The sequence below is a fragment of the Pogona vitticeps genome, chromosome 1 (genome assembly GCF_051106095.1).
Source record: "Pogona vitticeps strain Pit_001003342236 chromosome 1, PviZW2.1, whole genome shotgun sequence".
Lineage (NCBI taxonomy): Eukaryota > Metazoa > Chordata > Lepidosauria > Squamata > Agamidae > Pogona > Pogona vitticeps.
In genome coordinates, this window is record NC_135783.1 from 341709446 (window position 1) to 341725566 (window position 16121).

A 16121-nucleotide genomic window follows, 5' to 3' on the forward strand; every position below is an offset into this window, starting at 1 on the left:
TTGCCCTTGTTTTCTTAACACCACAGCTAACAGCTGTTTTACATTTCAAGGTTGTTTCCAGTGGACACTCCTATCTTTGGTGCAGGAAACAAACTATGAAACAGAGATGCGATCTGACAAACATACAGTTCCCTAGGATGTGTCCATGCTTCTCTTAGAATAATCTTAGAACTGCAGAGCTGGAAGAGATCCTACAGATCTTCAAGTGGAACCACTATCATGGAGGCACAGTAAGGAATTGAACTTCCAACCTCTGGTTCTGCAGCCAGATACCTAAAGCACTGAGCTATCCAGCAATAACATACAATCTTATTTCCAGATTTACAGAGTTTTCCATTACAGTCTGAAGTATATGTAGCAAACACTCCTGACATGGTATTTTTCACTTGTTAAAGCAGATTAAACTGACAGATTAAACTATGTATCCATTTGAAAAGGAATAATGCTAGATCAGACAGCAACATGAAAGTGCAGGAACAAATATCAAATTCATATTAATCCAAATGCAAAGTATATGAAGGTATTCTTAAACATTAAGAAGACAAAATCATGACTACAGAAGAACAACACAACTTTGTTGTCAATGAAGAAACTGAAATACTGAGATTTTGTATACCTTGGTTGAATCATCAATCCAAATGGAGACTGCAGCAAATCAGAAGATGGAGACTAGGAAGGGTAGCAATGAAGTAATTAGAAAATATTATCAAGTGTAAGGATATGTCACTGGAGACCCAGACCAAGATCATCCACACACTTGTATTTCCAATCAACCTGGTGCTGGAGAGTTTTGCAGATACCCTGGACTGTCAGAAAGACAAACCTAGGGGTCCTAGATCAAATCAAGCCTGAAATATTTTTGGAGGCAAAAATGATGAAGCTGAGGCTCTCCTACTTTGGACACATATGAGAAGACAAGATTCTCTGGAGAATACAATAATGCTGAGAAAGGTGGAAGGCAGCGGAAAAGGGAAGATCAAACAAAACATGGATTGACTCCCTAAAAGATGCTACAGGATCGAGTTTACAAGAGATGAGCAGGGAAGCTGGGTATCACTAATTAATGGTGTCACGTTAAGTTGGAGGTGGCCAAATGGCACATAACAACAAATTCACATGGCTAAATGTGTATCATGACATTAACAATGTGTCGCAGATGCCTGGATGTGTAGGAGAGCAGGAGTCACAAAGACAAAGGTAGCTGGTTAGATGATCATTCCTAATTAGGGAATGAGGAAAAGGAAAAGGAAAAAAATGATCAACAGCCATCAAATAAATGTACCCCAGACTGTTTCCTGGTATGTGTAGTATACGTGGTATGTGTATGTATACCTGGAAAAATAAAAATATTGTAGGCTCTTCAAGAGGTTTTTCAGGAAACAGAGTTACTAAACTGATGACTGGAACTTGCTCATCCCAACATTTGGAAACAGGTAGACTGTCTTATGACTATGCAGGCCCATAGAATACTCCAAAATAACAAAAGATGTGGAGGACAAATCCCTTATATAATACAGTGGTGCCTCATATAACGAGTGCCCCGTTTAACGCTTTTGCGATCGCATTGCGATGTTGCCGAAGGGTCCTTCCGAGGCCACCGCCGGGATTCCCCTTCGGGGGGGCATTTTCCCCGAGCTGAGCGGGAGCCCCGCCGCTCAGCTGGGGGGAAATGCCGGCGGTAGCCTTGGAAGGACCCTTCCGAAGGGTCCTTCCGAGGCCACCGCCGGGATTCCCCTTCGGATGCCTGAAAGGCACCCAGATCCCTCCCACCCTGCCCCCGCGGCCGGGATCCGCCCCGCGGCCGGCTACCCCCGCCATGGTCGGACTCTCGGGAGCCCGACCATGGATGGGGTAGCCGGCCGCGACGCGGATCCAAGTGGCGGTAGCAGGGTGGGAGGGGTCCAGATGCCTTTCAAGCATCCCGGGCTTGGATCCGTCCCCTGGCCGGCTTCCCCATCCATGGTCGGGCTCCCGGGAGTCCGACCATGGATGGGGTAGCCGGCCACGACGCGGATCCCGGCAGCGGGGGCAGGGTGGGAGGGATCCGGATGCCTTTCAGGCATCCTGGGCTTGGATCCGCGTCGTGGCCGGCTACCCCATCCATGGTCGGACTCCTGAGAGTTTAATGCGTTCCTATGGGTTTTTCCATTCCGTTTAGCGATGTTTCCACATAGCGACGATTAATCCGGAACGGATTAACGTCGCTATGCGGGGCACCACTGTAGTTAAAATCCACTGTTCTAGACTGTTAATTAATAGATCTCAGAAACACACTGTAATCAATTTGCTCAACCAGATATATGTATGTCAAATCTGAGAATTTAAAACAGATAGAGGGAGCTTTAAAATATCATACTTTTTTGTTTTAACTAAATGTTAAAGGTCTATGCTGTAAGGTCTTCCACTTCATTGAGCATTGCAGACATATACCCAAGCTACTACTGCAAGATGGCGTACATCAAAGGGGTCATAGACCACATGAGGAAACTTTTGAAAAAACACAACCTACAAACAGTATTCAAGCCCACCACAAAAATACAACAAATGTTACAGTCAGCAAAGGACAGAAGGGACCTCCTCACCACTGCAGTATACCAGATACCTTGCAGTTGTGGACAGGTATATATTGGAACCACAAAACAAAGCATCCACACGAGAATCAAAGAACATGAGAGACACTGCAGACTAAAACAACCAGTAGCTGAACATGCCCTAAAACAAACTGGACATGAAAGTCTATTTCAAAATACTGAAATACTGGACAACACCAGCAATCACTACGTCAGACTGCATAGGGAAGCCATTGAAATCCACAAGCACCAGCAGAATTTCAACAAAAAAGAGGAAAGTGTGAAGCTCAACAAAATTTGGCTCCCAGCTGTCAAAAATACAGTGTGCAAAAGGACAACAAACTCTACCCAGCCACAAGGACAGGGGATCACTACACAGAAAAGACCAGCTAATGACACCCATCAACCACAGTGATAGGTAATCTCTTCTCCTTAGCACAACAATACACCCACAACAAGACACACTAATCACCCATCTACAGAAAAAGATAAAAGCCTATCTCACAGCCATAAATACTGCACTCCCCACCCAACTACACCAGAGCACAGAGTGCTGTCCTCTGAAGATGCCGGCCACAGAGACTGACGAAACGTTAGGAAGAACAACCTTCAGAACACGGCCAAAGAGCCCAAAAAACCCACAACAACCATCAGATGTATCTTTCTTTCTTCAAAATAATTCCATTATGGAGATGCTCCTCTCTAAATCTGTACTACTTAAATATCTGTAGGACACAGTTAAATAGCATAAATCCAAAGAATCACAATCGGAATTCTGCCTGTGGACTGGGATGATCCCACTTCCTCCTCCTTACTCTGCACTGGTACTCAAACAAAGACCAAAACCTACTCTTCAATCTGAAGAGCTGTTATGGTCTGCAATGTCCTTCTTCAGATACATCAGAAAGAGTGGGCCACAGTCCAAAACAAAAAACAAACAAAAAACCGTAGAGGGGCTAAACTATGCAATTTAAAAGACAAGAATCCCTTTCAACAAACTAAATTTGGATGTCATCTTCAGTTTCCCAGCCACCATTTCCTACAGTAAGCAGACTTTGCTACTACATGACACCATGCATGTTTAAATCTTATAGAAGGTATAACTAGTTATATGGTCTCAGAGTACATGACATCATTGCCAGTTTAATGGTTTCACCCACAGCTCTGTCTTGTATTTTTAAAAATCAGGTCAGAAAATGCCAGCAGCAGAATCCATTTGAAAAGCCAATTATAACACCATACCAACAGTCCTTTTCTTAGCTTTATGGAAAGGAACAGGCTGATCAAATTCTGATAAACCAGTCAGTTTTCATAATTAAAATCAAAATAATAAACACATGACTCACAAACCAATGATCTTATTGTCATGTTAAAACATGAATAGCCACCTTATGAAGAAATTAATAATTTTTCAAATATAATGACTTAAACTGTACTAGTTAACAGGGAAACCAGTATGGAGTGGGATCACCCTTTCTCTACTTGTATCTGATTTTATCTGCAGACAAGCAATTTGCCAATATGAATTCAGGCAGATATACATAAATAGCAATCTTATTAGCATGCCTACCACATGCCAACACAATTAGATGTCTTCTGTACAATAAAATGCAAGGGTTTCTTCAGTGCTCTTTCCTTTCCTTTTATTTTATTTTATTTGGACGGGAGAGCTCTAACACCTAGGTCCCCTAGAAATATAATTTGCTTTAAAAACAACACAGAAAATTGGCTTCAGTGGAAAAAAAAATCAGAGCTATAACGTATTAGCCTATTCTAATAGTTAACCCAAGGAGTATCACGGGTAATTAGTTCCAACAAGTCAGATAAACATAAGCAAACCAAGTTAAAAAGCTGACATTTGCCATCTATTATACATGAGCTCTTTCTGCAAGTGATATTTCTAAAGGTTCTGAGACTGGTAAATACAGATAGAGTTCTCCGTTTATCATACTGTATTTTGGAAAAGTTCAAACTAAACATATGAATGTTCTTGTTTATCACCATTCTTTAATCCAAAACAATTATGAGTAATAGAAATGCCTCATTACATGACTAGTATCTGCTTAAAATGCTTAATGTTTTAAACTAGATTTTTCTGGATAGTAAGAGGAACATTCCCAACACAACCATATTTTCATGTGTTCCAGCCCAGGATGATTAAGACTCATTACAAGATTCTTAAATAACACAGTTATTACTTAATCATGTGTTTTCCAATACAGTGGCTAAAGAAACTGTCTACATAGATGATGCAATGCCTGGGAGGAAAAACAATCAGAAAAAAAATCTACACTTCATCGATACTATGAGGCACTACACAACTATTGCCACGTACATTTCTTACATTTTAACAATTTTGTGAGATTATTACCAAAGTTTAGATTTCCTATGCTACAAATGATTATTAAGACAATTCGTAAATTCAGTCAGAAACAACATAACTGCAAGATATTGTGTCCACCAAAATAAAATATTCTGAAAGCATGTATTACCTGGTGCCAAATTTTCCAAGTAACTGCAAAATAATATACTTTTATTCTGCTGCATTGCCCATCAGTGGTAAATTCTTGCATTGCTTCAATGTGCTTAAACTCCATTCTCCCCTCCCCCATTTCTACTACAACAATTGTGTTAATTGTTGCTTTAAATGCACACTGGCAAATTCCTCCCCCATTTTAAAAGAGGACACTCTGTCCCAATTTTTGAAGCTCTAATCAATATTAGGTAAGTTTTGTCCCTTCTCGCACAGCTCATAAAACCCAACACCACCCCTCATCCTTTATCAATATGGAAAGCTGTCTCTCTGCATTCATCAGCAATCAGTGAATGGAAAAGGCTAGTGGATTTTGCCAGCAGTGAAAGACCTAATCATGACAAGATCAAGCCAGCTGTCAGCTCTAATCAGCTTGATGCACTGCACTTTTCATATTCAGTGTAGAATGGTGAGGAAGTTCTCCTTTCACAGCTGATTATAGAGAGAAGTTCAAAATACAAACATTCAGTATTCAGTCAATATAAAGCTTTATATCTGTCCCTTTGCAATATTAAACAGCTGCTAAACTATATATCAAATCAAAGTGGAAGGCCATTACTGCTTCTCTATTTAACTCTGGAGCAGTGTCAATGTTTAGAGTAATAGTGTGCCACATTGAGCGACATGCATCAAAACCTGCTGTCTTATCAGGAGAAGCAGACTACACAAGATAAATACAGCATTGGAAAAAGTCATGATAATTATCAGACAAAAATTCTTTGCTACACTTGCAGACTAAGGAGATGCTTAATTCTGAAAGACAAAAATTAAAATCCAGAAAAATTCATGAGGAGAGTTCCATTCACTCTGGGTGCTGCCAAAACTAACAGATACATACTATAGCAAATTTTAACATGGACCCTATTTACGTCTCTTTCCCTCAATGGCAGCCTGACTTTTGCCCATATGTGGAAATTCTACTTTAAAATCTCGTCTGTCTACCCCCACACTGCAATTTATAGTATATTTTTAGACAAGTACTGTATATTTAAAAGTCAACTTCGTTGAGTGTTCCTTCTCTTTTATCTCCTTTCTAAAGAGAGGGGAAGGTCTTCTTCCTCTCAGTCATGCCCCATTCTGCAGCCTATTTTGTCCAGCAGAATCCATTCTGAGCCAGATCTATTCTTTCTCTGAGTAAGCCTGGACTGTTAATAAGCTATAAATGCTCTGGACTTTTTTTAACTGATTTTTTCTCCTCCTACAACACTTCAAAAACATGGAAGAAAAATGCAGCAACCCCTCAAAAATAACCTTATCCTCAATTCTACTATGTAGTGACATGGTATCGTAATATTAGATCTAGTTCTACACCAGCAAAACCACTTCACTGAAAGAATGGGCATGATTATAGGCTGGCAAGATTATCAGCTGTTAAACAGTGAAGGCAAACGTAAACTCCTAAATATAGAAGTCATTTCCTCTGTATCTCTACATTACTTCTAAACAAACTTTTCATCTGTTTATAACATTTCTACCAGAATGATGGGATACAGGCAGATTGTTTTCAAGCTTATGTAATCAGAACAGGGATGGGCAGCCCAGAACATGCTATGCATGTACCCGGTCAAAGGCTCAACTGCTAGAATCTCTCTCAGGAGACATTCCATTCAAAAAGTAGAATCTAGCAAGTACATTCTTCCCGGACTGTGAGTGATACAGTAAGTTTTTGTCCAGAGGTACGCATAGAATATCTGCACAGAGGTAATAAAGGGTGTCTCCTTCCTAATCTACTTTTCCAGATCAGCTTTTTAAAGTAGAGGAACATTTATGTAGTTTCCCCTTCCCTCCAAAGCATGTTTTAATAGCCCAGGAATTTGCAATTTTTGTCCTGTTATTTGCAGAAACCAGAACAACAATAAAAAGCAGATAAACAGATTAAAAGAGAAATTTGGCCTGGAAAATGCTTCCCCTTCTAGACAAGCCTGACCATTGTTAGTTTTTGAGGGAATTCTATCTTAACTCCTATACAAACTATTATGACCCACACCTCATGGGTTAATATATGGATCAAAAGGTAACTACCAAACACATTACAAATGCTTCCAAACAGTATGTTAAAACGTGTTTTGAGGGAGGGAAATAAAGAAATAAATGACAAATAAAAACATCGAAATGCAAATCTCACTTTTTTTAAGACACAGATTTTAAAATGTGTGAAACAGACATAATAAGGTATCAAAGTGACAAAAACTGGAAACAGACTTATCCAAACCTATGTGAGATAGGACATGAAATAATGCAAACAATGTCCCCTTCTTTATGGCATATGAATGTGACCAATATGCTGTTTTTAAAATATATAGCCGCGTTTTACTAAACCAATTCTAATTTCAAAGATTTGCAGGTGCACAGTATGTGAGGAGAGGGGAAAAACAGGCAAGCAATCTCCTGAACAAGGCTGGGAGGTAGGGAGGAGGATATGAAATCTCAGTTGGACTCAAATTGGCTCAGATAATGCCTTCTAAAAATGGTTGCATAAATAGTAGAGGCCAACTATTTATATAACATTTCAAGTGTTTTTCCTTGTAAACACAGCAATAAAATTTCATTCTTGAAAAACATTTTTGTGCAAATGTCACAATGAATATTGTGATGTAGACACAATATCCAATGGACTGGACATCTTTATTATAACGATAAAATGATCATGGCTTCACACCTCAAGCACAGCATACTCCACAATGTATGTAAATAGTTGTAAGCCATTTACAAATGTAAATTGTTGTAAGCCGCCCAGAGACCTTTGGGTAGAGTGGGCGGCATATAAATTAAATAAATAAATAATAAATAAATGGTGCAATAAACAATGCAAGACAGTAAAGTAAGATTAATTGGCCTGCACCACAGGAATAAAGTCAGCATTGTACTAGTCATCCAACTTCATTTATTAAAAAAGGATGAAAACATGAACTGTTAAAAATGGATTTTTAATTTTATTAGTACATAAACCCAATTACATGTTGTTATTTTTAGAAAGGAATTTGTATCAGATTAATTGACAATACAATATTAGATTGCAGATTCTTATCATTTGTTCTGTTCTTTATGTAAAAGCCCAATAAAAACAGTATTTTTATTTTCTTTTAATACTAGAAGTGTATTAGAAAAGGCATGCACTTAACAGAATCAGTCTTTGAACTACACTAATCATTTCCTCAATTCTTTTTTAAATCTCTTCCCGGTTCACTACTAGACTTAATGTAATAATTAGAGAAACAAGACTTTATTTCTTTGATCATACAACTATGTTATTTGCTATATAATGTCTATGGATAACTAATATATTTAGATGGTACATTATTCTAATATAAAATGTCATATACCATCTTCTTACATGACAGATTCTAGCCCCAAGGACTTGCAAACTCAAGACTCAAAACTGGAAGGAAGAGCAAAATGGAGGCATAGGTAAGCAGAGGAAGAATATGAGAGTATTTTGGCTGTATATAGACTTGAGATCAGTGATCCTCAGCTGAAAGTCAAGTCTGTCCTTTCCCTGCTTCTTTACTTGTAGGCAACACAGCTCAGGATTTTCAGAGGGGGGCTACATGTAGGGTGAGAAGAACACCTAGAAAAGTATCTCTAGGAAGAAGCAGGAAAACAGCTTTTGCCAACCTGGTTTGTTGTTGTTACATGGTATCAAGTCAAAACTGATTTATAGTGGCCTTAACCAGGGTTTCCAAGGTAAGTGAGATATTTAAGGAATAGCTTTTTACCAGAACCATTCCTTCATTCAGTTTCCATTGCTAAACGGGGATTTGAACCCTATTCTCCAGATTCCAAATCTGCCATTCAATCCATTTTACCATACTGGGAATTCAGTGCCAACCTGGTACGAGTACTCATAGAGTACTTCAAATTCTAGATCTACCTCAGTGTATTTTCTCTTGGACATAAAGTTCTATAAATTATCCAATTGTACTTAAAAGCGGCTACTCAGGGTCAGAAAGTATATATTTCTTTTTCAAAAGCCAAAAAGGACCAGAGTAACATATATTTTTGCAACCAAAAGGTTCCTGTCAAAATCTCCAACATCACCAGTTAGAAGGAACAGCTAGCAAGTGATGGGAAAGATCTGTGTTTGAGACCTTAAAAAATTCCTGCAGCTCTTAGCTGAGCTGAATGGTCAAACAGCCCGATCTGATCTTCATTTGTGGCAGGAGTGCTCCAATTGTGCTTCTGGAGTGAAAAGATCAGCTGAAAGGGTGCTGTCATTGCTCAGAAGATGCTTGAATGTATTCACAGTCCTCACATTCTTCAAGGACTTTTCTTCCATGTCCCCCATCTGACCTAATATGAAGGCTCTTTCCTATACTCCTACAACCCTGTAAATTTAACCAGTCAGTAAGAGGCTTAAAACCAGTGGAATAGAGTAGGAGCTTCATAACATCAGCTTTAAAGCTATAGTGAATGAAAGCAGGCATGTCTATTTACATACTGTTGTATGGAACATTAAAACATTCTATCAGCATCTCATTGCAGAATCCGCCCATTCCATTGGATTACAGAACAATTTTTATTCTTGAAAAAACATATTGAAAAAACACTTCATAGTCTTTCTGAATTTATTCTCGAGCTTGCAAAAGCACTCCATGAAAACTAAGTATAATGAATTACATAAGAGTAAGCTGATTAATTACCTGAGCCTGCAAATCTACTTTTCCTTCCTGCCAGAAAGTACACAGACTTATTAGACAGTCATTGTGCAGATAATTACTGTAAGCTTGTCTACATTTTGAAGCACTATACACGTTCAGTCCAGTTACATTAAAGGGATGCTTTCCATGTTGTACTTTCATTCATTAAAGATTAATTCTTTACATGTTTGTTCTTTTTAAAAAATACATTTTCAATAAGTCTTGCTTGCAAATAGGCATGCACTGTTCTTTTCTACAAGAACACCTACAGGGGATGACTACTGCTCTCATGTCCTGCCTATGTGCTTCCTCAAAGGCATATGGCTGACCTCTATAGGGAAAATGATTTGGGTCAGACAGGCGTTTGACCTCCTCCAGCTGAGGTCTTAGCGTAATGAAAGAGATAGCTGTATGTCTTTTCCTGTTAGATGTAGTATTTCCAAAGTAGTCCTACCAATTTCAAAAGATAATTCCATACACACAGATGCCATGCAGCCCCAGTATTTTTCCACAACATTCTAGTGTAGCACTTAAACTATAATATTTTGTAAAATCACATAGAGAAAACAAACTTTGGCACGGAATATCAAAAAGTGTATTTCACTGTATTAGAAAGTTCTCTCTGTTTATAGAAGACTGCAGCTACCTGTTCTGAACCAGAATCACTGTTGAAGATAATATCTAATTGGTTTTTAAGTTAAATTTCAACTAAATGTATTAAAGGATTATTACATGGCACCAACTAGAGAAAAAAATGTTATTATAGTACATTCCAGTATAACTGAATTGTTCCGCCACATCTAAGAAATTTTCTTCTCTAAGAGTTCTATCACAATCTAGGTAATTAGTATCATCTGGAGTTATTTCAGCTGGTACTAAACAATCCCAGTCAAGCAGTGGGATCCTTTTTTGCCCCTGTTGTTTGAAGACTAATTAGAGGAAGCCCTTAAGAAAGAATAGCCGACAATTGGAATTCAAATATGACTGAACTGCATATTAGTAAAACATGTCAAAAAGTAAAACATGTCAGAAGACAGTTAACCTACTTTACTAACGACTCTAGTACTATGTGAATTATTGCATTTAGGATGGTGACTGTTATCAGAAAAGAAGAACAATATTGAGTGTGATAGGGAGGTGTGGCAAATTTCATAAAAGAAGCTCCTTAGTACAGATTCCTAAAATACTGTACAATTGTTTCTCTTGATACGTTGTTAAGCACCATCAAGTTGAAACCAGCTTACAGCAACCCTAGTAGGAGTTTAAAGGTAAGTGAAATACAGTATTCAAGGACTGGTTTTACCAGTTCCACATCCCCAGTGAGTTTCTATGGCTGAGTGGGGATATGAACTGAGTCTCCTGAGTCTTAGTCCATTATTCTATCCACTACACCACAGTGGGTGTGGTGTAGTGGATAAAACATAGTGTAAAATTTGTACAATTATTTCACACTGCAAGTGCTTCAGAAGCATTTAAGTACATTTTCAGATCTGAATAAACTGAAATAGCCATAACATTTATTTTATTTGCAATTTACCACATACCCCATTTTCGATCCGTTTGTCTGCAGGTGTACTGATTCCATTTCTCTGATTTTGAGTCTGACGGCCTGTGAAGAATAAACAATATGTATATGTTTTTTTCAGTGAAATAGCTACTTAAAGCATCAATGTTCAACAACCTCAACCTCAAAACAAGACAAAACTCATATTCTGACTTGGACAACACAATTTATGAAGTCAAAGAGAGGAGTAAATATTTTCTATCCTTCTGTCGGTACAGATTATTGTTTTTTATGAATGTGTTGGAAATTCAGTTAATTACACCATGACCACAAGTGCTGTTGTAGTCTGAATAGCTCCAACCTGGTATAAATATCTAGTAATTATCATATTGTATTCCACAGATTTAAAAGGAATAGTCATGACCCAAGTTCATGATAATTCGTTTGATCTCTTGCTGAGGGACGGGGCTTCAACCCACATATTTCTTCATTTAAAAAACAACCACCATCATCAGTGTTTCTGTTCCAGGGAAAGACATTATTCCCTCTGTTAGATAGAAGTTCGTATTAGCCATTGAGGAAATTTGTCTGGCTAGCCCTTACCTTGCAGAAATCCCCAACACTGTTTTTATTATTCCCTTGGAAAGAAAAGATGAATAAAATGAAACGAAGAGGTTTAACTATTTTACCAATTGTTTTAATTGAAAGTCTAACAGAACTAGCTACACAGGTAAAAAGAGGAAGGTTTTACAAACCAAGATTAAGCTGGGACAATGGGTTTGAAGAAGCAATGAATCATAGTCTATAGAAAATGAATTTGCAAATCAACTCCAAAGCATAGTAATTTGATGCTTACACGCATATCACAGTAAGCTTGTAGTTAGTTGACCAGGATGGTTTCAAACATACAAATGATGGCGAAAGAACCATATTTTGCCCACTCCGAAGCTAAACAAACCATCAAGAATTGATGTTATAACCGAACAGTCTCTACTTTGCCACTGACTTCAACAGAACATACGTTTAAAGAAGAATGCTGGGAATCAACTCTTTCAATAGATATTAGTCACTTCAGTGCAGAACTTTTATGATATATAAAAATTCAGATAGTCTGCACAGATATTCAGGCTAAGCAGTAACCTTATATATTTTATAACTTTCTACCCATCTTAAGACTGTGCACTTCTATTTATGGTTATGTTTGGAAAAATTTAATTGCATTACCACTGTGAACGCAAGTAGGGCCTGACTTGATTTGCAGTGTTCACCACAAAACCATAAAACCATATGACAAAGCAATAGGATGGACACAGTAATGACATGGGACCTTGACACGAAGTGGGAAGAAGGGACATGCAATTTAGAAATAAGCAAGTAGCAAGACTATTAGGACTGCTGGGACTATGTAAAAACAAATAATAATTTCATTAATAGTTGAACACTATCATAACACTGTTGAGTATAAACTTAACTGCTAAAGTAATTGTAAAACAGAATGATACTAAATTCTTGCCAGTTTTCATGAAAAATCCTATGACTTATCACTGACATGGTTGAAAATCCTTGATCTAAGCTATTATTTGAGCCAATACAGAGCCAATACAGTGCAAATGTCACCTATCATGGTGAAAATAATAGACACTCATTTTGCATTGTGCTATCTGTTTGAAAAAAAAACCTTCCCATGTTTAGCTTTCAAAGAAGGGTTAAGTGGCAGTAAAAGAAAAGGCACTGATGACCAAGTGGCCATTCTTATCCTCAGTCAAAGCAGATGTTCTTTATTTGCGCCAAGGTATTCTACCATGACTGAACCATAACCAGCTTGCAAGAGGAAAACAAAAACAAGCTTCCAGGTAACAAGCTTATAACTGCAGACTAAATAAGTTTAAATATAAGGTTATGTGGATTATTTGAGACATGTAATTACATTGTGGGCAAAAAACATAAGACGGCAAAAAAAAAATCTAAACATGGAGAGCAGTGTGTATAAGGTAGAGGGTTCAGTGCTAAAAGGATCACTGCCAAAAAGGAGGTAAAATAATTTTAAAGGATAGTAAGCTTTGCTTGCAGGAATAAATATGTTCTTGCTTATGTTATGTGCTGTCAAGTTGCCTCCAACTTATGGCAACTTTATGAATGAGTGATCTTCATTGTCCTCTTCAACAGCTCTGCTCAGCTGTTGTAAACTTGAGGCTGTGGCCTCCTTTATGGGGTCAATCAATCTTATATTAAGCCTTCCTGTTTTCCTGCTGCCTTCAACTTCTCCTAGCACTACCACCTTCTCCAATGACTCCTGCATTCCCATGATGTGCCTGAAGTATGACAGACCATTTTCATCACTTTTGGTTCTAGAGAAAGGTCAGGATCCACTTGTTTGTTTTTCCAGCGGTCTAGACTCTAGGGTATCTGAAAAGCTCTCTTCCAGCACCATATTTCAAATGAATTAATTTTCTTCCAATCAGTTTTCTTCACTGTACAGCTTTCACATCTGTACACAATAATCAGGAATACAATAATTTGAATGATCTTAGCCTTGCTCTCTAGTGATACATCCTTACACTTAATTATCTTTTTTTAATTCCTTCATGGCTGCCCTTCTGAGTCTCAGTCTTCTGATTTTTTGGCTACAGTCTCCATTTAAATCGATGGTTGAACTACGGTATACAAAATCTTTAAACATTTAAATTTTTTCATTATCAACATTAAAGCTCTCTGGTTCTTTTTAATGTTCAACTGCAGTCCTGCTTCGGTACTTTCTTCTTTCATTTTCATCAAAAGTCATTTAAAATCATTGTTGGTTTTTGCTAGTAGAAAGATATCATCTGCATGTCTTAAACTATTATTTCTTCCACAAACTTTCACCCTTCCTTCATCTGACTCTAATCCAGCTCTCTGCATACAGATTGACACAATAGGGAGGATAGCTCAGTGGTTTAGGTATCTAGCTGTAGAGCCAGAGTTAGGAGTCTGATTCCCCACTGTGCCTCCCTGATACTTATTGGTCTGTAATGTCCTTTTCAGCTATGTAGTTTTAAGATGATGATTATGATTTTTGTTGTTGTTGGACACTTCGGCCCATAGTAAACCAGTCTGTTTCTTCATATTCTGTCCTAACATTAGCATCTTGCCCACAATACAGGTCACACATTAGAATAATCAAGTGTCCAGGCACACCCATGTCTGTCAGAATGGGTTCTATCCCATCTACCTCTGGTGATTTATTTCTTCATTTCACTTTCTAAAACTGCAGGTTCTTGATTATAAGATTCCTCTTCAAAGGAATCTGTTGTCCTCTTATTTCTTCTGTATAAGTCTTCAATATCTTGTTTCCACTTACTCTTTACTTTATCCTGGTCAGAAACTGGGTTTTCCTCTCAGTATTCAGCATTTCTAATTAAGACTTAAATTTTGCTTTGGAGGGGGGGAAAAAAACAGAAAATATTCCCTAAGGATTTGGGTGGTAATGAAAGGGAAAGGACCCATATTAGGCTGATGGTAGAAACAGATAAAGCAAATAAAAGAAAACAGTAGGCAAAAATGAGGAATGTTGGGCAGAAGGACAAACAGTAGTGGCAGTTCCTATGCAGGGGGCTACTATTTTACTGAAATACTTATGTGCGGCTTTAGCAATCCTGACTTATAAAGCTGTTAATTATCATATTACCATGCCTTACTTCAGGTTACAAAAACAATCTTACACAGTCGAGCTCTTGAGACAAGAAACATGTTAAGAAAAGAAGTATGCACACCTGGTTCATTGCTTTCTGTCGGGGATTCTTCATGTCGAAGAAAAAACTTCACCTCTTCCCTACGGGGTCCCCACTTCTGCAGATGATCATACATCATGTGATCAAAGGGTATGTGTCGTTCTGAATATAAAAAAAACAAGTATTTACCGTATTATCAGAGCAAATCACTGAACATTTGTCAGTGGTAGGAGTAAAAATAAATAAAACAAATGTAGATTTGCTTTATTTTCTTGGCAAATGACAACTTTTGACCAAATCAGTAGGTCCAAGTGAATAATCTAGCCTCCGAGCATAATGTCTTAAAGTTTTCAAAACAACTCAACTTCAAATTTACATTTTTAAAGAGATATGCCATGGATTATCTTCTGAAGCATATTCAAAACAATGGCTAGAATCCTATTGCACAACATGCCATGCAGCTAGGAGGACATCACCAGCTGTGGCTATTTCAGAGGAATTAAAAGTTCCCTATTTCCTCCACCACATTCTGGGGAACCCCAGCAATCCATTTCATCCAGGAGAATCCTTTGGAAGCTGTAGAATGGGGGAAGAAACAATGCCTGAAAATTGATGTTGCTGGTCCTACTACAAAAGTCTTCTTTCAGTCTTCCAGAATATAGAATGAGGTTACAATTTCTCTAGACAAGCTCTGAAGAATTTATACACTACCAAACTCTGCACAGCTCACCAACCTAATACTGCTGCCCACCAGCTTCATACTAAATATTTTGTTTTTACTGTCCCACAAAGTAAGGTCCTGGAGGCTGTGATATAAAGAATATAGCAAGTATCTTCCGTGATATAATTAGTAACTGTGTGCCATTGAGTTCAACATGCACGCCACTGATTCCGAACTGGGGTTCTTCAGGTATAAAGTACTTAGAAGTGCTTTATCATGCCTTCTCTGGGGCTGCTCTGGGATCATGTAAGCTTTCTGAAGGCCACACAACTGGCTCTTTTTTTCTGGAGGCACAGTGCAGCCAGGAGTTCCAATTCATTGAGCTAGTGAACCAGTGGCTTCCTAGGTATACAACTTCTTAATTTATAAATCTAACTTTATTTCATCGTATACTCTTCACCATTATTCTAAGATTATATTTGTGATGTATTGCAATAGCTAATGTTAAA

General features: G+C 38.0%; 1 protein-coding gene and 1 long non-coding RNA gene across 13 annotated transcripts in view; one reads left to right on the forward strand and one right to left on the reverse strand.

Moving 5' to 3' along the window:
* Positions 1 to 16121, reverse strand: part of PPP1R13B (protein phosphatase 1 regulatory subunit 13B) — an 82524-nt gene that overhangs the window by 30116 nt on the left and 36287 nt on the right. For 11 of the 12 annotated variants that reach the window (XM_072986714.2, XM_078383818.1, XM_078383817.1 and 8 more), the window contains exons 3-4: positions 14994 to 15113; positions 11285 to 11349 (exon numbers count right to left, since the gene is read on the reverse strand). In XM_072986714.2, coding sequence (XP_072842815.2) covers positions 11285 to 11349; positions 14994 to 15113 — 185 coding nt within the window. Of the gene's footprint in view, positions 1 to 5062; positions 6533 to 11284; positions 11350 to 14993; positions 15114 to 16121 lie in introns of those variants that run through there. The other variant, XM_072986718.2, reaches the window with a different exon arrangement.
* On the forward strand, positions 8401 to 15059 carry LOC110087340 (uncharacterized). The gene is made up of 4 exons (XR_013540846.1): positions 8401 to 8511; positions 11387 to 11491; positions 13037 to 13097; positions 14924 to 15059. It is a non-coding gene; the product is annotated as an uncharacterized LOC110087340 (long non-coding RNA).